At 39.1% G+C, this 23,201-nt stretch overlaps 1 protein-coding gene across 1 annotated transcript; it reads left to right on the top strand.

Annotated features, from left to right (window-relative positions):
- Positions 1–287: 287 nt before the first annotated feature.
- LOC129510960 (trifunctional enzyme subunit beta, mitochondrial-like) lies at positions 288–2,107 on the top strand. The gene has a single exon (XM_055327346.1). The coding sequence runs from the start codon at positions 329–331 to the stop codon at positions 1,754–1,756; it is 1,428 nt and encodes a 475-aa protein (XP_055183321.1). The 5' UTR covers positions 288–328; the 3' UTR covers positions 1,757–2,107.
- The last annotated feature ends 21,094 nt before the right edge of the window (positions 2,108–23,201 follow it).

Here is a 23,201-nt window from a genome sequence, read left to right on the forward strand (position 1 = left end):
CCTCATCCAGAGTCAGCTGCTCAGGGGCAGACCCTAAGAAGATGGATCATAATTTCCATCCAAGGTGAGTAAAAGAGAAGAAGATAAAGACAAAAAGAGTGAGAGTATTTCCAAGAAATCTGTAAGAATGAATGAAGGAATTCATGACCAAACAGCTGGAAAACATGGAATTCATTGACAGTGAGAAAGTGATGGGTTCCTTGGTTTGAAGTGTTGGATGTGTTTTTTTTTTTTTTTAAGAGAGGGGGAAGTGGGGGAGCAAAGAAAAAAAAATGGAGATTCTTCCGTGCCGGCGGGGAGCTCGAGAGGACGGAGCTGAGATTTCAGAATGACTTCCATCTTGACTTACACATTTAAAAATCTTCCTAATGCATCAAAATGGGCCCTCCGATTTTCTGTAAGACCTCTGAGCTGTTCCTCCCAGCTACGAGCTGCCCCAGCTGCACAGACCAAATCAAAGAAAACCTTAGCCAAACCCAACATAAGGAATATTGTGGTAGTGGATGGTGTTCGCATTCCGTTTTTGCAGTCAGGCACTTCATATAAGGACCTGATGCCACATGATTTGGCTAGAGCAGCACTTTCGGGTTTGTTGCACCGGACCAATGTCCCAAAGGATGTTGTTGATTATATCATCTTTGGCACAGTTATACAGGAAGTGAAAACTAGCAATGTGGCTAGAGAGGCTGCCCTTGGAGCTGGCTTCTCTGATAAGACTCCTGCTCACACTGTCACCATGGCCTGCATCTCTGCCAACCAAGCCATGACCACAGGTGTTGGCTTGATCGCTTCTGGGCAGTGTGATGTGGTTGCGGCAGGTGGTGTAGAGTTAATGTCTGATGTCCCTATTCGTCATTCAAGGAAAATGAGGAAAATGATGCTTGATCTCAATAAGGCCAAGACTCTGGGTCAACGACTATCTTTACTCTCAAAATTCAGATTGAATTTCCTGTCACCTGAGCTCCCTGCCGTGGCTGAGTTCTCCACCAGTGAGACCATGGGCCACTCTGCAGACCGGCTAGCCGCTGCCTTTGCTGTTTCTCGAGCGGACCAGGATGAGTACGCACTGCGCTCGCACAGCCTTGCCAAGAAGGCACAGGATGAAGGACTCCTGTCTGATATTGTACCCTTCAAAGTACCAGGAAAAGATACAGTTACCAAAGATAATGGCATTCGTCCTTCTTCTCTGGAGCAAATGGCCAAACTAAAACCTGCATTCATCAAGCCCTATGGCACGGTGACAGCTGCAAATTCTTCTTTCCTGACCGATGGTGCATCTGCAATGCTAATTATGGCAGAGGAAAAAGCTCTGGCCATGGGTTATAAGCCCAAGGCGTATTTGAGGGATTTTGTATATGTGTCTCAAGATCCAAAAGATCAACTTCTACTTGGACCAACATATGCCACTCCAAAAGTTCTGGAAAAAGCAGGATTAACGCTGAATGATATTGATGCTTTTGAATTTCATGAAGCATTCTCAGGTCAGATTTTGGCTAATTTTAAAGCCATGGATTCTGATTGGTTTGCCCAAAACTACATGGGTAGAAAAACCAAGGTTGGGTCACCTCCTCTGGAGAAGTTTAACAACTGGGGTGGATCGCTGTCCCTGGGACACCCATTTGGAGCTACTGGCTGCCGGTTGGTTATGGCAGCTGCCAACAGATTACGGAAGGAGGGAGGCCAGTATGGCTTAGTGGCTGCCTGTGCAGCTGGTGGGCAGGGCCATGCTATGATTGTGGAAGCTTATCCAAAATAATGATAAAGAAGAGGTGACCTGGAGTTTTTGTGCAACACTCACACTAGGCAATGCCATTCCAATGCATTACTAAATGACATCCATAGTTCCTAGCTCCTCTTAGGAAAACACAATTTGTGGCCTTCTGTTAAATACTTTGCAATTTAGCCTTGCTAATGTTCTGAGCTTTCCAGTAATCATGGCTTACTGCTTTTTCAGGGATTTCTTAGTCACCACAATCATACAGTGATAATGTTTAAGCAATTATTTGGGGGCTCTGTTTTCATTAAATACAGTGGTTGCAATTTGGGAAAGAGGTTAGCTGAGATTTGGTATCATCTTTGTAACATTTGCAAATTATACTCTTTCCTGTTTGTGACCTAAAGATAAGCGTTTTCTATAAAATACAAACCAGTGTGCCTAAAGAAACTTAATTATGGGAAGGTAATTCAGAATTTAAATGTCACTGAATACCTAGAGTAAATGTTTAGATGTATAAGTATCCTGTTAACCTTAATAAAGTGAGGAAGTATCAAAGAAAAAAAATGGAGATTCTTAAATCAAGAAAAATAGGAAATTTGTGGGTAGAAATTAGGATATTTATTATTGTAACTTCAGAGGTTATCATGTTGGGTGGTAATAAATTTTGGAGTGTAACCTATAGTGGGGTTGTAAATAAGTTTACTGGAGTTGAAGAGATAAAGAACCAGAGACTCCTGGATGATTTATTCATGTAGACATTGAAGTCCTGAACAACATTAATTGAGATAAATACTACAGTAGCAGACCTAAAATGAAATGGATAAAAGACAAGGTTATTCATAGAAGACAGTGACTAAGAGGGAAGAAAAGGTCCTAACTAAATGATAGGAGCTTCAAAAGAGGAAGAGATCTGTCCACCCCATTCATAGTTCACAAGAGAAGAAAGGATGTAATGAGGAACAAGTGGGCACCTAACCAAACTCCTGGCCCTAAGATAAGAGGGTAAAAAAACAAACAAACAAAATCCTACAATCAAGTTTATTTTGAAAGAACATAAAGAAAAGTAGTATCTTCACAGGGCAGCCTTATTTTACTTAAGTCAAAGTAATAATAGGAATATTCAGAAAAAGAAGTTCAGAGTATTCAAACATTAAAAGAAAACAGTGCAGAAGTTCTAGAGTGCCCAGTGAGAGATTTGGAAGGTAAAGAGATGAGAGAAAAATTGTACCAGATGAGAGGATGGATACAGAGCAGTTAGGGGAGGAGAGTTAGGTAATAATTGCCCACCTAGGAGGCAAGGACTCCAACACAAACCCATCAAAATCTCAGTAAATTCCTTTGTGGATGTCCACAAATTGATTCTTAAGTTTCTAAGAAAAGGCAAAAGATTCAGAATAGCCAACACAATATTGAAGGAGAAGAACAACGTTGGACAACTGACACACTACACAACTTGAAGCCTTATTACATAGCTATAGTAATGAAGACAATAGAGTATTGGTAAAAAAGATTATTAGAAGAGAATAGAGAGCCCAGAAGTAGACATACACAAATATAGTCAACTGCTCTTTGACAGAGGATCAAAGCGAATTCAATGAAGAAAGGATAGTTTATTCAACAAATAACCCTGGAACAACTGTATATCTGCATGCAAAAAAGATGAATGTAGACACATATGACATCTTTCACAAAGCTTTAGTCAAAATAGACTTAAACATAAAATACAAAATTATAAAACTCCTAGAACATAACATAGGAGAAAATATAAACATTACGCTTGGCAATGACTTCTTAGATACAACAACAGCATGATATATGAAAGAAAAAAATTGATAACTTGGATTTCATTAAAATTTAAAAAATTCTGCTCTGCAAAAAACACTGTTAAGAGAATGGAAAGACAGGCTGTAGACACAAATAAAATGTATCTGTAACATGTACCCATGTGATAGAGATCCACAAGTAGTTAATCACAGGTAGGTGATACTTACCTAACCAGAGTACCACCTTAAAATGCTTGGTGGGTGGGGAGACAATACCAACAACAAAAATATCATGCAAACGCAAACATAAAAGGAACAGTGGTTTCAAAACTAATATAAGAAATCATAAAAAAATAAGGCTTCCCTTTATAATTATTAATGGGACAAATCAACAGGTAAAGTATGACTTACGTATGTTTGCATAAGTCAAGCAACAGAAAGTAATAATTAAGCAACACATGATATAAAAATGTAACATAAACAGGAATTTTTAACACACTTTTTTCATTGTTTACAGGTTAAATAAACACAACTATACACAGATACAGAGCAAAAGTTGGCAGATGTCTTTTGTGATAGTAAATACTTTAAACTCTCCAGGTCCATGGTCTCTATTGAAACTGTTCAACTCTGCTGTTGTGTTAAACAACCATAGATGATGTGTAAACAAATTGGCATAACTGTGACCTACTAATCTTTATTTACAAAACGGTTGCCAGCTGACTTAGCCAGCAGAAAGTGCTTTGCCAACCCCTGATACAGAGTATCTGGAAAATATCCATAAAATGCCTATCTCAAGTATCTGTGTTTGTTTTTATACACATCTGCACATATAAAACTCTATACCCTTTACACAAGGACGGCACTTCTTTTCAAACACTGCAGTTCATAAACTACATTTTAAAGAATAATAGTTTAGGGGATCCCTGGGTGGCGCAGCGGTTTGGCGCCTGCCTTTGGCCCAGGGCGCGATCCTGGAGACCTGGGATCGAATCCCACGTCGGGCTCCCGGTGCATGGAGCCTGCTTCTCCCTCTGCCTGTGTCTCTGCCTCTCTCTTTCTCTCTGTGTGACTATCATAAATAAATAAAAATTAAAAAAAAAAGAATAAAAGTTTAGAAATAGAAGTGATCAGATTTGCTCAGTGCAATTGACTAACCTCATAAATAGCGAAAGTAGAGAAATTTTAAAAGCAATCAATTATTTTTAAAAAAATTCTCTCTTAAACACTATTGGCTCCAGCAAGTGTATGTGTCTAAAGCAGAATGTCTAGCAACTAATGTCAATGATATCATTGTGGTTTGAGCTGTAGAAGTCAAACCAGCACTTAATATCTAAGCCACAAGCTAATGTGAAGAATGTTCTAACAAAAATGCACAGCCTTAAACTGTTTCATTTGTAATCAAGAAGGAATGAAGAGGAAATAATTTCACTGAGTTAATTACTGTATATAGATAACCTGCTGGGCCAGATCCTACCTAATAGTTGCAGAAGAGGCAAACCAAGGAAGCAGCACTATGACAAAATTAATATTGTTCCGTATCAAGGAAATGTATTTCTGCAAGGGTGTGTTATGTTTCTCAGGACTTACGTCTAAAAGGAAGTGCAGAACTTCACTCCAGCACCACTCATTCAACAGAACTCCCATCCTCAGATAGGATTCTGCTATGGGATTCAAATAATTGCATATGTGCTGAGGGGGGATCACAGAAGGTAGTTGTCAATACAATCAACATACATTTTTGTTTGTAAAAGTGAGCAGGCAAGCACAGATCACCAAACATATGAAGAAAATAGGTAAGTATAAAAAAGGTTACCAGAGAATTCATAGCAAATATTGCCCAATGAAAAAGCTTGAGACACAGAAAATCACGATACCAAAAATTACACACACACGCACAACATACATACATACATACACATTTTGCAGGAGACCTGAGGTGCTACTAGAGTACAAACAAAGTAAGAGCTGGCTTCTTTCAGCAAATGAGACATTTTTAAAAATACGTCATAAAAGAAAAATACTAAAAAAAAAGCATTTAAGTAGTGAATATCATAATGGACAGAATTGCAAACAAAATTAATGAAAATATGGCCAAAATTCTCCCAAAACTCAGAGCAAAAATACAGGGGAATAGAAGTTATGGGAGATATGTATGATATACCCAGAAAAAAATTTTAAAAACAACTCTGGATTCTGGGAGAAACAGAGGATTGTGAGTCTAAAATTTTATTGTAAATTGTATTTATTATTAAGAGAAAAAAATTTAAGACATGTCAGGCCTCAAGAGAATATATTCACAAATATTTCTGAAGACAGTTATCTCATGTTATTCTTTGGGTATAAAAATCAATAATATATACAGTCTGGTTTGGCAGTCTTGGGGGAGTAAGGAAAAGTAGAACCATTGAACCCCATCAATCTGAAAACTCCATGGGGCTGATGTCACTCCTATGTTGACTAGTTTAAGGCAATAACTAGTAAAAGAGAAGGGTAGCTCCCCACAGAACTGGAAGTAGAAGGAAAAAGAGTTCCAAAATGGTAACAAATTCAAAGAGTGTAAGAGAGATAGTAAAACATAACTTCTATTTACTGCAATGAGTGAGAAGCATACTAGTATAAAGTAGGAAGAGGCAACCAGACAATCTAAAGATGATAGTGGGATGAGTGGATGGGTGGATGGGTAATTCAACAGATATACATTAACAAAAAATATTATAAATCTAAAACTTAGATATGATTTATGGGTACATTTTTTAAAGATTTTATTTATTTATTCATGAGAAACACAGAGAGAGAGAGAGGGGCAGAGGCACAGGTAGAAGGAGAAGCAGGCCCCATGCAGGGAGCCCGACGTGGGACTCGATCCTGGGTCTCCAGGATCACACCCTGGGCTGAAGGCAGCGCTAAACTGCTGAGCCACCTGGGCTGCCCTATGGGTACATTTTTTAACTTTAAAATTTCCCTATTGCTGGAAAGTGTTATAATAAGCTTCTATTTCTTTCATTATAAGAGAAAAGAGTCTTTATATCTGTAAAACAGTTCCTTTTTTTCTCTAAACCTAAGAGATTTCAAAAACTACATTAAATGTCTTCTTCTGGGCACCTGAGTGGCTCAGTGGTTGGTTGAGTGTCTGCCTTTAGCTCAGGGCGTGATCCCGGGATCCTGGGATCAAGTCCTACATCAGGTTCCCCACAGAGGGCCTGCTTCTCCCTCTGTCTATGTCTCTGCCTCTCTCTATGTGTCTCTCATGAATAAAGAAATAAAATATTTTTTAAAAAAATAAATGTCTTATTCCTCTTCAACTTGATAAAGAACACTTATAGGAAACCTATGGCTAACATCGTATATAGTGAGAAAATAGAAACTTTTCCCCCATGATGAAGAACAAGGCAAGGATGTTCCTTCTCACCATCCCTTTTCAACATTATACCAGAAATCCAAGTTAATGCATTAAGACAAAAAAGAGAATAAGAGGTATGCAAACTAGGAAGGAAGAAATAAAACTATATTTGCTTCCAAATGACATGATAATTTATGTAGAAAATCCAAAAGAATCAACAATGACAACAAATTCCTGGAACTAATAGGCAATTACAAAAAGGTTGCAGAAGGGGCTCCTGAGTGGCACAATCAGTTAAGGGTCAGACTCTTGATTTCAGCTCAGGTCATGATCTTATTGTCCTGAGATCAAGCTCCAAGCTGGGATCTATGCTAAGTGTGGAATCTGGTTAGGAATCTCTTCCTCTCCCTCCACCACCCCTTCTCTCAGAAAGAAAGAAAGAAAGAAAGAAAGAAAGAAAGAAAGAAAGAAAGAAAGAAGAAAGAAAATTGATATAAAATTAAATAAATGGTTGCAGTATACAAGGTTAAAATACAAAAGTCAACTGTTTCATATACATCAGCAATGAGCAAGTGGAATTTGAAATAAAGGCACACTACCATTTACATTATCACACCAAAACAATATTTAGGTATAAATCTAACAAAATATGTACACGATCTATGAGAACATGAGAAAAACTACAAGTATCTGATGAAAGACATCAAAGAACCAAAGGAGAGAGATATTCCATTTTCATGGATAGGAAGACTCAGTATTCTCAAGATATCTGTCCTTCCAAACTTATCTATAGATTTAACATAAAACCAGTCAATAAATTATTTCATGAATATTCACAACTGATTCTCAATTTTATACAGAAAGGCAAGAATCTCTGAAAAACCAACACAGTCTTGAAGGAGAAGAGTAAAGCCATAGGATTGACACTACCCAATTTCAAGACTTATTATAAAGCTCTAATAATCAAGATAGTATGTTGCATATTAGTAAAAGAATAGGCAAATTAATCAATGGAATAAAATACCAGAAATCTATGTACATAAATATAGTCAACTGATCTTTGGCAAAGGAGCAAAGACAATAAAATAGAGCAAAGATAATCTTTTCAGTAAATGGTTCTGGACCAACCATGTTGATAGTCACATGCAAATCAATCAATCAATCAATCCAGACATAGACTTTACACTTTTCATAGAGGTGAACTCAAAATGTATCAGAGAATCAGCATAAAACACAAAGCTATAAAACTTCTAGATAATAACATAGAAGAACATCTAGATGACCTTGGAGATGGGCATGACTTTATACATACAGCATAAAAGGCATGATCATGAAGAAAATAATTGATAAGTTGGACTTGACTGAAATTAAAATATTTTGCTATGTAAAAGACACTGTCAAAAGATTGAGATAGCAAGCCACAGAAACCAACCAGGAGAAAATATTGGCGAATGACATATATGATGAACTACTAATAACTCAAATATACAAAGAATTCTTAAAACTCAACAATAAGAAAAACAATTAACCCAATTTAAAGATTGGCCAGTGTTCTAAATAGACATTTCACCAAAGCAGATATATAAATAGCAAATAAGCAAACGAAAAGGCGCTCCACATCATATGTCATCACGGAAATGCAAATTAAAACAAGATACTCTACTCTTTTAGAATGGCCAAAATCTGGAACCTGGACAACACCAAATGCTGGCAAAGTATGAAGCATCAGGAACTCCCTCCCATTGTTGGCAGAAATGCAAAATGGTATAGATCCCTTGGAAGACAGTTTCCCAGATTCTTACACACTAAACATACTCTTACATAGATCCAGCAATCCTACTCCTTAGTTTACACCCAAATGGACTGAAAACTTAAGTCCACACAAAACCAGCACACTAATATGTACAGCAGCTTTCTTGACAAATGCCAAAACTTGGCAGCAACCACGATGTTTTTCAGTAGCTGAATGGATAAATGATGGTACATCCAGATAATGGAATATTATTCAATACTAAAAACAGAGGAACTATTAAGCCATGAAAAGACAGGGAGGAAACTTAAATGTCAATCATTAAGTGAAATGAACCAATCTGAAAAGGCCTCATACTGCATAAATCCAAGTACTTGACATTCTGGAAAAGATAAAACTACAAAGACAACAGAAGGATCAGTGATTGTTAGAGTTGTGAAGTGTGAGAGAGGAATGCACCGAAAGAACACTGAAGAATTTTAGGGAAGTAAACCTACTGTGTAGGATACTGCAGTGCTGGATAAACATTATTATGTACTTGTCCATACTCATAGAATGTACAAAACCTAGAGTGGATCCTCGTGTAAACTATGGAATTTGGATGATTATGGTGTGTTATGTAGATTCACCAATGGTAGCAAATAAACCACTCTGTCAGGGGATTTTGATGACAGGTGAGGCTGTGAGGGTGTAGTGACAGCAGTTATGTGGGAAATCTCAGTACCTTCCTCTCAATTTTGCTGTGCACTTACAACTACACTAAAAACTTACATCTATCTTAAAAAGTCCTTCTCATCAGATAACTCATCCGTGATAGGAAAAAGAGTTAATCACACAACAATACAGTTAAAAAAATAAAATTCTTGTTTTTGTTCCAATCTAATGTAGTCATATGGCCAGACCAGTATGTATCAGATCCCTAAATGCAAAGCATCTTTATTGGGAAAAGAATCTCCTTTGCTTCTGCCCTCCCTCTATCTTGGGTCAGCAAAAATTTTTACTGCTTTAAAGATTTACTTTAAAGGTTTGAAGCAATTTACTCCTTTTAAACCGAGGAAACAATTACTCCAAAATTGGTAGAAAATCCATTTTAGCTGAATGTGAAACTTCTTTTCTATTCACAAATTCAAATATTTAGTAAAGCAACTCACAACTGAATTAATCAAATGCAAATTGTTAAGAACGGGAAGTGAGTATTCTCTGATTTCAGGTTACAATGAAAAGTTTTACATAATTTTAAAAGTATAAATAAAGTATCACAATTACACACAAAGAGAATGAAAGAAGAATCAGTCTTGATTATAGCGAAAGGATTTTTTTTTTGTAATTTGTTTGTATAATAAATATCTTATTCCCTAGAAAATTGTGCCCAGGACACCCAATTGAAGGTCAGATCAATGTCACGAGAAATACGTTTGGTCTTCTTTTCATTTTCTCTCTTCCTTTTTTTTTTTAAAGATTTTATTTATTTATTCATGAGTGATACAGAGAGAGAGGCAGAGACATAGGCAGAGGGAGAAGCAGGCTCCCTGCAGGGAGCCGATGTAGGACTCGATCCTGGGACCACGGGATCACACTCTGAGTCAGAGACAGGTGCTCAACCATTGAGCCACCCAGGCATCCCTAATTTTCCCTCTTCCTGATAGTAACTCACGTGCACAATCCTCAAAGTGAACACCTGTCTCCCCAACAGCTCTCCCTCCGCTGCTGTGTAGGGACACTCTGCGTGTGCAGCTCTCCTACCGCTGTATGAAGTACTCTGTATGGCTAACATGGAATTTTCAAAATTTAGATGGAAGGTAAAAAAAGTATCCTGGAAAAAGAGGTCATTAAAAACAGATACATAAAAGAAGGATAGTGTCCAATGCAACCAATGTTGAAGTCTCCACAAACCGAGGATTTAAAAAAAATCATACTTTTATTTCCCAACTAATCATTGGAACTCCAATTCCTTTTTAGCAGGAAGTCCAATAATCCTCTCTAAATATTCATACTTGTACCCTGTCCCTTTAATCATAGAAGAACCCGCAGTGTCATGCTTGACCCAAAGAGCCAAATCTTCTAATGCCAATCATGAGATAAGCTAGTCTCCAGCTAGTCTTTTATTGTCATAGATTCCTATGTTTACACTGTATTGTTATTGAAGTTTACACCCCACACAATCCGACTGGCGATGTTTATTCACTGTAACAATGATGAATCTGCTCTTAAATCCCTGGTTTCTCATAGAAAGGTGATCCACCTTTGTGAACAAGGTACCCAAGGTGACAGCGCTTAGCAATCTCAGCACACACATCCCAGAATAAAAACAGCTCAGATACCTCACACCAAAAATCTGAAATTACTATGCCTCCTGCCTCCCTGGTTATTGACTCCTTAAAACACTGGGTCATCTTTAATTTTCAACTTTCTAAAAACAAAAACAAAAAAGGCTTATTAAATCTTATTCCTGGGCAATTAGACATGCATTCGCTAGCCAGCTTCCTAAGGGAGCCTGCGGTCAGTAATGCCCAGGTGATCTGGTATTCTAAGAAGGTATCCTTAGGGAACTCAGGGTGATTCTCTGCTCTGACTCATACCAAGAAGCATAGTACCTCTGTTGCTAAAGAAAGAAAAATAAAATATTGATCACCTCCAGGGCAACCCTTTGGTAAAGCATCTGGTTATACTAAGAATAGAAACTGTTTCCTGTCTTCTGAAGAGATGGCAATTTATCAAAATGTTACTCTCTACCTATGATTTTGTGCTATGCTCTCCGTCACCACCTATTTTTTTCCCAAAGTGTATGTCCTTATACAACAAAGGGAAAAACTGATAGTAACTGATGGGAGAAGATGCACACCCTCCCCTAATTATACTCTAACCAAACCACCCCAAGTTTTCTGTGTATTCCTTCTGCACAAGTTACTTGGCTTCCGATTTTCTGATGTTAGATTTTATCTTAATGACTTTAGGCTTCTCAAACTCTTAGGCACACTCAAAACCTAGTACCTGCACTTGGCTTACATGACCTCACCTGATCCTCCCAAGCAAAACTGGGAGGCACCTTTATGGATAAACTATGACTTATTAAGTTTGAGTAGCTTGTTCCAGAACCGACTGTGTGGGTTGGGTGGAATTTGAACCCAGGGCCACTTGTCTCCAAGGCCCATATCCTGCCTCTTATGCCTAACTCTACAGGCTAACTGTAGAGGCAAGGAGGCAAATCTCAGATATGAAAGATGGCCACATTAAGGTCTCACAGATGACAAGAATCAGAGTTCAGAGTCAGACTCTCCTGAATGCTGGGCCTGTTTTTTCACAGCCTCTCTCTCTCTCTCTCTCTCTCTCTCTCTCTCTCTCTCTCTCTCTTTTCCCAAGGAAGAAGAACAAAATCACATTGCATTAGTGGCCGAGCCTGGTTCTGAGACATTTTCTTTTCTTCTGTCAGCATCAGAATGAAGAGAGGCAGACGCTGGTGAAGGCCATTAGTCATTTGGAAGAAACCCTGCATGGAGCCCCATTAGCCATAAAAACAGGATGTTTGGGGACACCTTTCAGAAATTCTTTCAGGGACCTTTTCAATACAATTATGACCTTGTCTCTGTTCTCAGAGGACTGTCAGCATGCACTTAAGGAACTCACCTGCCTGCTAAAATGCCCTATAGGCGAATGGAAAATTTCTCTCAATCAGCAGCAAAAATCAGGGCTCTTCCTGATGGCCACAGGATAGGGAGACAGCCTTGGGCAGGTCACCCAGTGCCACCAGCCACCCTGCTGACTTCTGTAACCAGTGGGGTTAGAGAACTTTAGAATGTGATCCCTAAGGTCCTTCCCTCCATTGCCTCTGACAATATTTAGCATTTTCACTTCGAGGTACAAAAACAAATCAGGAAACAAATGAATAGAAACCTCTCTTCTTTTAAGGGCAAGTCATTCCTTCAAAAAAGACTTAGACGAAGCTGAAAGCCTTCAGTCAGATGGCAAATGCTGGAAGCTTCTATTATCAGACATTATACCGTATGCTGTATATAAATTCTTGCATTTAGGCTTTAAGAAAAATCACAAGTTAGGATCCTGGGTTTCAGCATGTGTAAATAATTGACAATGCTCCTCCTAATATTGGCAGCTATTGGACGGGGGGCCTGCAAAGCTCCATCCTAGAAAAATGCTCACTCAGAGTCTGAGAATAAATGAAGCTCAGGAAGCATGGCAGGGCTGGTGCAGGACTTCACACCTAGCCCCTAAAGGAGTGTGGCCCTAAACCCACACCTGCCTCAGCTGTCTCCTTCCTCTTTCCAAAACCACAGTGGACACATGGTGAGTGAATCCTGAGAAGAGCAGGGGCATGAGCATCAATGCTCTGGCTCAGGGAAGAGCAACATGAGTGACTCAGGCAAGCTGGTGACCCTCTCTGGGCTTCAGTTTACACACCTGTAAAAGGCACTTTTGGACTAACATATCTGCAAGATGCCTCTGGTTCTACTAATCTTTGAGTTCATAACTCTTAAATACAGATGGTTGCAGTAATATCGTAGGTTGATATAAAATATTAAATTGTTTGATTCAAATAAACGGAAGTAAAGAGGCATGATGGGTTGTTCTAACCTCAATAATGTTTGATGGGATTCACTGAGGATTAGAGAAGCATCAGACTCAATACACAGACTTTACTACCACAAACTGTTTCTGCTTTTAGAAGGGCAAAGGTAAATATTAACTAATATTTTACAGTTTATAAAATCCACATATATTATGGTTATTAAATCTTGCCGGTATTTGAAGCAGACATTAATGTTGCCAGTTAAGATCACCATGGCACAGGAAGTATAAATGAATTTGCCCAGATGGACAGGACTAGAAAAGAGCAAAGCCGGGACTGAAATCCTTGCCTTGACTCTAAAGTTCATGTTCTTTACGTGTGTACACTTTTCTTAAGATTAACAATCAACAAATGCATTTTTACCTTACTATAAATTAAAATTCAACATTTACCCTCAAAGCATCACTAGATCTTTTTAATGCATCTGTTTGGAATATGGCAAAATTTCTATATAGTTTGGGGTTAATTCTTCATTAGAGGGTCCTAAATTTGCAGCTTTTCACTTTATAAGAAGAAAAACAAGGAGGAAAAAAAACCCAAAAGATGGAATATTTCCATATTTTGCCACTGAAAAGTAAATCACTTTTTAAACTAGTGGCTCAGTAAGTACCCAAATGCAGGTTTGACTCCATTTGGAACTGTCAAAACATATTTCCCTGCCCAGAGCTAAAACCATTCCTAATATACCCTTCAAACATGGTGGCCAAACTGACAAACTTTTCAAGTTCTTCTGTTTGGAATAAAGCAAAATTATTATTTCCTGAAAACCAAAGTACATTAAAGAGAATGAGGCCCTAGGGAGCTTTAAATGAGTACCATTTCCTACCATGGATATAAATCTTAGTTCCAGTTTTTCAATAAGTAAAGGTGCCCCCCATGGGATGGGTGGGGGCAAAGGGGAGAGGTTGCAGAGACCCTATGTGATAGGAACAGGAGCAGAGGTGCTCCCTTGGGCCCTGGAGCTGGCTGGGGATGGTGGCCTCATACAGTGAAACATAAGAGAAGGCACAAACTGAAGCCTAATGTTCCGGGTGGGCGGGCGGGGAAGCAGAATTAGAGGACGTCAGGTCTTCACCCTGCTGAGCTACCCTGTGAGTTGGAGTGCACCGCTGGGGAGAGAGAGCCTGGACCACCTTACCCACAGGAAGGGAGAAGCACCAAGGCCTGGCATGACTTGCAGCCCAACAATCCCCAATGCCAAGGGAGAGAACCAGCCTGTCTGGGTCTCCTGCAGAGACAAGGAAGAAGCAGCAGGAAGTGCTGGGCCTCTGGGGAATGGGCATCCTCCCAAAGATCCTCTTGTTCCTGCCATAAACCACATCCCCAACCACGCCCATGTCTCTGGAGCCTGATACAATCAGCCTTCAGTCCTGATTAGTGACATTAAGCTCTGTGACATTAAGACCATGGGGTCACCCTCTTTTCTGAATTCTTGTGAAAGACCCTCGGAAATGAACTCTTGAAAATGTATGGAACCCTGGACATAGGCCAGCACCATAAATTTGAAGCTTCAAAACAAGAAGACAACATGTAATGCAATGATGTAGTCAAAGTTTATGTAAATAGGGACACTATTTGAAAGAATATACAGAAACCTTGAAATCAGTGCTTATTCTTCTTCAATATGGGGACAGTGTTTCAAAATGCTGGGCTGCAGACCTCATCGTTATCAATTCAGAGCATAAGCTGCTTTCATAAAAGTTCCCCTTTGAGTGCAGCAGGGACTGAAGCCCCATGAAATGTTCTTTAAAGGTTTAACAGACTGTGAGTAGGTCCCTGGGGTAGGATTAACCAGTTCTCTCTCTCTCTAAAAAAAAGGGAAAGAAAGAAAGAAAAATCCAAACATGTGCATTTATAATAGAGTCTTGCATTCAGTTCTGATCTCATGGAACAGTTTTGAAATTTCCCTGAGACAATGACCAGGAGGGTAACATCCAAAAAGTAAAACCTTTGTCATTTTCTCGTGTTCTTAATTATATTCTCTCCTACTATGTCCCTATAAAAATGGGCAATCAAAACTTCTAATCATATTCTTCTGATGCCAGAGGTCAGAGATCTGAATTCAAACTGAAAGAAGGTTCTCTGAATGCCTTTCTGCATGTTTTTTCTCAAAAGAGGGATGTATTGCACTGTTAAAGCATTACTATTCTTCCAGACTGGTTAATTAATAGCAGTCACACTGGTCTCACTGAGTAAAATGGGGAACAGTTTCCAAACCATGTTGAATCCTGTACTCAGTCAAAGCCCTTTTTGAGTCAGATGGAGGAATGGCTCTCAAAACAGTGTGAGTGGATATCCCTGGTACCTGTCCCAAGCCTTCTGCAAAAATAACCAAGATCCCTCTATTAAAAGAGAGGGAGGGGGGAGAAAGTCACTGCTAATAATCTGTACTGTATATAAATTCATATATTTAGTTACAAACATATATATTTGTTCCATATCCATTCCACAAAAGGCTTGAGGCCAAAAGAATGACAAAGTTTGCTCAGAGTTTTCTAATTTATGGTGCTTAAATCTACGTAACTTCATGTGATCCTCTAGCAATCCTGTGCTTTATCCTCCCACATTCTGTTGATGAAGGAACCAGTACTCAGAGAAGTCATCGATAGATACCATCACATCCCACATGAGGAACTCTGAGCCGGGGGGGAAATATCTCAATGTTTCACTACAGCCCCACTCTTTGGTCTTACCTTAGAGGATAGAGAAGATGCCATGCTTCTTGTCACTTAGGGCTGACCTGACTCTTAACACACAGCAGGCACAATGCACAGAGGTTCACGTTACATGTAGGGGCACATGAGAATATTTTAATTTCTTTTAAAATCAGAAAAGAAGATTGAGCCCCATGTCGTGACTCTGTGCTTGGTGAGGTTCTCTCTCTTCCTCTCCCTCTGCCCTTCCTGCTTATGATCTCTCTCTCTCCAATAAATAAGCCTTAAAAAAATAAATCAGAAAAGAAGTGAATATGCTGTAGCTTGGATCATATTCATCTTTATACCATCACAGTCCCAAACACATGGTTGAGCGGGAGAGGGGAAGAGAAAAAGGGGGAAGGGGGAAGGCTGGAGGAAGGGAAGGAAGGAGAAGAAGGAGCCTAAGAAGACAAGAATATGTAAGGCCCACAGCTCTGCTTCCTGCTTCCACCATCTCTTTCCCTGGTCATCTCCTGCCCATCACTTAAGACTCAGTTGAAGGGTCAACTTCTACAGTAAGACATCTTTGAAATAAGAGAGGTAAACCAAGAGAAACCTAAAGACTAATCATCCGAATTACTAGAGGGCTCAAGTCAGAAACTCCGGCATTGGTATCACGAGGACAGAATGGGAAGCTCTGGCTCTTTGCAGGGATGTCAGGAGAGGAAAACGCAAAATGAGCAAAGCTGTGTATCCAGGTGAGAGTCGAACCCAGGTGACTTTATAAACATAATGAGGAATGAGAGAAATCTATAGAATCTCATTTCCTCCTCCCGGTTATAGAGAACACTTTTTTTTTGCCAATCAATTCTAATAATTGATTAGCTAATAAGAGGCTGCATTTACAGCTGTTGGCAACGGTGGGTTCCCTCTCACTGGGAAAGAGCTTTCTTGCAAGAAACAAGGAGCGAGCAAGGTGAAGGCAGCAGAAGGAACATCCCTCCATCCGGGAGCCTCTTGAAGAAACAAACACTCCCTATTTTGTTACGAAAATGCTTTTGATTTTTCAAGAATGCAGACTGGTCTCTTTGCAACTCATCCATATTAAGAACACTCTCCTGGAAATGCAAAAATAGCACTACTTAACCATTGTAAGTTCGGAACAGACTAGTTACTTCTGTATTCAAAGTCATCTTCTCTTAAAGAGAAATACATACCTCCTGTCATTTTCCGTAGTTTCATCAATGTGAAGAAGGTTGATAAAATCAACTAACCAGGCCGGTCAAAATGCAAATGAAGAAAGTTATTTTGTGCTTCTTTTTTTTTTTCCCAGCCCAACTGAGATATAATCAACATCTAACGCTGTGTAATGTTTAAGCTGTACAATGTCATGACTTGATTCATATACACATTGCAAACTTATTATAATAAGGTTCGTTAACATATCCATTGTCTCACATAACTATCATTTTTGTGTGTGTGGGGGGGGTGTTGAGAACATTTAAGATCTACTCTCCTAGCAATTTTTAAGGAATAATACAATATGTTCACTATGGTCACCAATCTGTATATTAGATGCCCAGAACTGATTCATCTCATAACTGGCAGTTTATACCCTTTGACCAATACCTCTCCCAAGATTTCATCTGCCTCCCAGCCTCTGACTATCACCATTCTACAACCAGTTTCTGCTAGCTTGGCTTTTCTAGATTCTACATATAAGTGGGATATTAAAGGAAAACTCTTTGAAAGTTTGAGCCTTTGCAGTTGAAAAGACAAAAGCTTTGACAGTTCATATTGATATGAATACAGCCCAAAGTAAGGTGATACAGGCCACAGAAATAGACCAGTAAACCACAAAATCCAAATGACAACAGAAGAATATTAAAAACCAGAACAAAGACTCAAAAGTGGTCCTCAACTAGTTTTCACCAAAGCCCTAAAATGGAGGATTTTGTTTTTCAGGGATTACATGGATTTATGCTGTTTAATAGACTGCACAGAACTCACTTGAAAGCGTGAGTTCCTCCTGCACCAATATTTAGTTGGCCTTAGATCCTTTAGTTAAGAGAACCACCCACATACTGTAAAAGACAGGCAGGTATGTTTACCAGATCTTTCTTGCCCAAAATGATCTCACCAGTAAGAAATGCTTCTTACAAAATTGCAGGAAAAAAAATAAGACCTGTTCAAAACACTCCTAAAAATAAATATCGTGACTTTAAACACTGCATATTGAAGATGGAAAATTTTTAGGCATACGTTTCTCTGTTGGTGTTTTGACATGTGACTCCTTGTGGAGTGCACTTACTTTCTAAGTGTCTACTTTTCTATTCTTTTTCTGTTTCTGTTGTGTTTTGTTTTGCAATAACTCTCATTTTTCAGAGGTGATTTGTCCCATCTAAAATCAAACTGTGCTTACAGCAGGCTACAAACTCATTTGGTATATGCTTTGTTTCTCATGATTTATTTGTATAAAATCAGGTCCTAAAACTCTTTTACTCTCTACCATCAAATTGGTTCAGTTTGTTTTAGAAAATATTTTGATACCTGTGTTTTATTTTCTGCTGACATCATACTGCATTATAGTTGAACTGCATCAAAGATCACTACAAATTTAAAGTGTTTCACTAGAGGTGAGAAACATGGTCTTAAAATTATCGGTGCATTTTTTTTTAATTAAGGTCTTGGGTAATTCGAAAAAGTAAGTAGAGTTATATTTACTTTTTTTGTACATGGTTCAGTTTGGTTCTCAGTGATGTACCTAAAAAAGGTATCATGCAACAGAGCTCTCAAATCAATGTAGCTCACTTTACGGAGGGCTTTGTATTCATGCTCTACCTTTTGTATTCAGCTATGAAGTCCAGCTCATATTTTTACAGTAATTATAATCCTATTACTGAACAACTACATTGATAGTACTACAGATATAATTTTAGGAAGTTTCGATTTCAAACCAAAAATTAAAATCTTCACTAAGAGCCAATAAGAACTAAAATAACAACAGTTTCAAAGAATAACTAAAGCTCTGGCGTTTAACTAAAATATCTTTTTAGTTATTACTTTTCTGTCAAACAGGGAAAGCCTATACCTAGAATAAGTGAATTCTTTAAAGGGCAGTATAATTTGCTGAGTATTACCCAAATTCAACTTTGCTTTTCTTGTGTAGTGTTGTGAAAGAGGTCAAACTCTCTGAGCCTCATGGGCATAATGTGCTTGGTCTAGGTGACATCCCAGATTCCTTCTGCTTGTGGCATTTTATGAACCTAATGACATTTTGTAAATTTCACTTTAAAATAAATTTTTTAAATTCCTGAGGAGGAAGTATCCTACTTAATCAAGTGCATATCCATTGCTTGGCATAAATATCCTATGCTTTGTATTCTCAAGTTGTGATTTAAGAACATGATGGAAATTTAGAGTAGATTAGGAGATTGATTAAATAAAATATATCAACCTGTTATGTCAAGACTTTCTCTGAAATTATTAGGGCTCCAAGCAATTGTTTGATAGCATATTTTCCACCCACCTGTGAGGATGGAGCTTCCAGACAGCTATCTACCATGGGGAGACCAGTGAGCTCAATGAGTGTAGCTCTGAGAATGGGAGAGCACTACCTGCCAATACCTTCTCTGTGACCTCCATCAGCTAGATAACAAAAGTTATAAGGAGAACTATGTTCTATCACGGCACCTTTGGTATTTGAGAATCTTCCCTGGGGCAGTTCATGGCATGCTTCCTATCTTTGGTCTAAGTGTTTTCATTTGAAAATCATGAACATGTAGCTGAAGTAACATAGCAAGTCTTTGAAATCACCTTGCCTACTCTCTCAAGATCTCTCATTACACTTGGTAATTGCTGTGAAATAATACTTCTCTTGTCTTCAGCTTGCTTTTGTCCCACATCCTGACTAGACTCATTTACCCACTGCCAGGTCTGGGCTCCCCAAATCCTCCCCGACAGCCCTTCACAATTTGTAAATAGTCGCCTTCCCTTTGTAGCCTTTGCCCAAAGTACACATGTTAATAGATTAAATTCCCATAATCTTTTCTCCTGTGTCCTTCTTCTAATCCTTTTACTGGTCTGCATTGCCTTTGTTGTATTTATTTCTATCATTATCAACTTCCTTTTCAGTGTATGGGAAATGACAACAGAAGCAGTATTCAGGTGAGGTGGAATGGTTTCATACACAGGTGCACAGTGGGAGACCTAGACAGGAAGTCAGGACACTGGGGATAAGATCAAAAGTCCCACCAACTTCCTGTGTGACCTTGGACATGTTAAATACCAGCCATGGTTCACTTAAAAGCATCCTGTGTCCTTGAAGGAAGCATGGCATAGAATTCATAGCCACTAGAGAGTTTTAGACAACAAGTGGTGGGATACAGGTGAGTGGAAATCAATCTTGGGAACTTATTCCAGCCATAATTATTTATCTTCAATATTTAACTTTCCTTTTATTATTTTTAAAGATTTATTTATTTACTTTAGAGTCAGAGAGAGGGAGACAGAGAGCAGGCGTGCAAAGAGGGGAAGGGGCAAATGAGAGAAACTTCAAGCAGACTCCGTGCTGAGCAGAGATCTCAGGATGCTGAGATCACGACCTGAGCCAAAACCAAGAGTCAGTTGCTTCACTGACTGAGCCACCCAGATGTCACTAACTTTCTGTTTAGATGTGACTTCATTATAGATTTCTCCATACACAGTTTGCTTGCTTATTTGATCTGATACTTAAGGTTATTTTGGCATCAGCATGCCACTTCCTTAAGGAATGGAATCAAAGGCACTTCACTGAATGTAGAACCATCCTCACCATCTTTCTTCAAACCAAAGAAAGGAAGCGCAAAGGTTAGAAACCATCTTGGAAAGGTCAGTAAGCTTTAGTTTCTCAAAAAAGAAAGAAAGGAAGGAACCTTAAAGAAAAATGAAAGAGAGGGAACCATGCCGCCTCACTGATAATTCAAGGTTGTTAACCAAAGCCTTCACACCTGCATCTAATCGCTGCCTCCCCCACACACCCTCCCTTTTCCAGGCATCAGAAGAGGGCAAATTAGATCATATATCTGAAGTACTTGGTCTCCTTGTAGGAGAAGGGTCACATAAATCTTCAGTGTTGTCACTTTCTATTCTCTCCGTGCCTTTGACCTTAGCTCACTGAAAGTAATTTATAACTGCTTGTAAGGGCACCTGAGAACAGCTCCATTCACCTCACAAGTAAAGAGCCTGAGGCAGGAGCACTTGGCAGTCACACTCACTTGACCAGAGAACCCCCTCCACTGCTTGAGTAAACATAATTACAAAGACAAAGCAGCTGTGAGGTGCCTCGTGGTGGCAGCAGGTAAGCTATGGCCCAACTAAGTGGGTTGGAAGGCTCAGTCTGAAAGCCGCCTCCCGTTTTATGAGGCAGTCCTCCCTTCACCTGCCCGAATTTACCAGATGAAAGGAAAGTCAGCTTTGTTACAGGGCGGACAGACTTGTGGCTACCATAGAGTCTTGCCCACATTGTACAGAGCCAGCTCCAATGGAAAGTGTTGCTACACATTTGTTTTCATTCACTGAGTACAGGGATTCAAGAAGGGAAAATAGATGCTAACAATTCTCCTGAGAAGACTGATAAAATAAATAACTATTAATAAAAAAAGCAATATATCAATTCCCTGTTTTGTTTAGCGTCATCATTTTCACCCAGGCGTAAAGTCTCATCTTCCTTACACCCCACATCCAGAGACAACTGTCTATCATTTGTGTCTCCTAAATATTCCCCACTTCACCCCTTGGTCTGTTTCCTACCACAGTTGACTTCATCTGGATCCAGTTGCCTCTTTTCACAGCTCCTCATAAGACTTCTGTGTAATAGAATTTCTTCTAGTGTATCCATCTGATCAATCCCTCGTGTACTTCAAAAACCAGAGAAATCCTAAAAGGTAGGATTCAGTAAATGAGTAGGGACAGTGCTTCTGGCTTTCCCAGGCCTGATGATGGGAGTTAGCTCCACCTCAGCCTCCAGGAAGGAGGTGTCAAGTGTAATCACTATTCAGACACCTGCCTAAAGTGCCTCCATGGCTCCTAAATGTGCCTCATGAGACACAGTAGCACTCAAGATCTAATCCCAAGATACATTTTCAGTGTTATCCTTTCTTTCTCCCACAGAGTCACCTAATACTTTAAATAAAATGGAAAGCCTATGGTCTTCAGCCTTTTTCATCAGAATCATCAGAACCATTCCTAGTCATCATAATCATCATAATCATTCCTAGGATTACTGTTTCACTCACCCAACTAGGAAACTACTTGGTCTTTACAATTTTTCAAAGGACAACTTCCTCTTTTGGGATCTTCCTAATCCATAGGTGCCTGCCTCTATATACCTACTTAGGCTTTTTCATCTAAATGTTGTTTTTACATGACTCATTTTTTAAAAGATTTTTTGTTTGTTTGTTTGTTTGATTATTTAGAGAGCGTGTGTGCATGTGAGCAAGGGGAGGGGCAGAGGGAGAGGGAGAGAGAGAACCCCAAGCAAACTCCCTGCTGAATGCAGAGCCTGATGCATGGCTCAGTCTCATGACCCGTGAGGTCATGCCCTGAGCTGAAACCAAGAGTCAGACACTTAACCAACTGAGCCACCCAGGTGTCCCAACGTGACTCTATTTTAATTTTGTTATTATGCATTTGTTTCCTCCACTAAACTGAATTGTCCCTTCTAGGTTTATCAATTATTTTATTCCTGGCATCCAGCACCACAACAGCAACAGAGTGGCATAACACATTCTTTTACTCAAACTATGTGCCCTGAAGGATTACAAAGAGGGACACGAGGAAAGGAGGAAATCAAGCATGAACATTTCAAGAATGAAGGATTTATTTTCCCCATTATTCCATGCTGTGAGTTTATGCTGCAAAGCACAGAGATGGGACATGTGATGTGATGTTGGGATCACATCTTCAGAAGATAAGCCAGATATCTTCAATATACAAAATTAACATGCCAACATCTCCACTCCCTTCCCATACCTTCCACTGTATCTCAATGAAAGATTTTGGGCATGTATCAATTCAGGATCAGGCTATGCCAAACCAAAAGTGGTAGAAGCACCTCATTAACAGGACCTAGGGGTAATGTTTTATGAGGAAGACATGGAAGCAAAACAAATAAATTATGTGGTTGGCTATAACTTAAGCAATTGTCTTTTTGGGGAAGCTTTAGTTGGTTATTTGTGATTGCTTGTTCTTAAGTTTCTTTATTAGATTTGAGTGCATTGACTCTGTCTCAAGTGTTGATTTGCTTATATAAACTGCCAATGTATTAGAGCCACCCCAGTCTAATGGCTCCCTTGTTCAACAATCAACAACTAAGAGTGCTGTGTCCTATATTCAATCTAGAATTCTCTCTCCTTATACCTCATTTAATGG

The sequence above is a fragment of the Nyctereutes procyonoides genome, unplaced genomic scaffold, assembly GCF_905146905.1.
Source record: "Nyctereutes procyonoides isolate TBG_1078 unplaced genomic scaffold, NYPRO_anot_genome, whole genome shotgun sequence".
Lineage (NCBI taxonomy): Eukaryota > Metazoa > Chordata > Mammalia > Carnivora > Canidae > Nyctereutes > Nyctereutes procyonoides.

Bases quoted from the DNA above. Each gene is read 5' to 3' on its own strand.
- LOC129510960 (XM_055327346.1), top strand. From the start codon at position 329: ATGACTTCCATCTTGACTTACACATTTAAAAATCTTCCTAATGCATCA.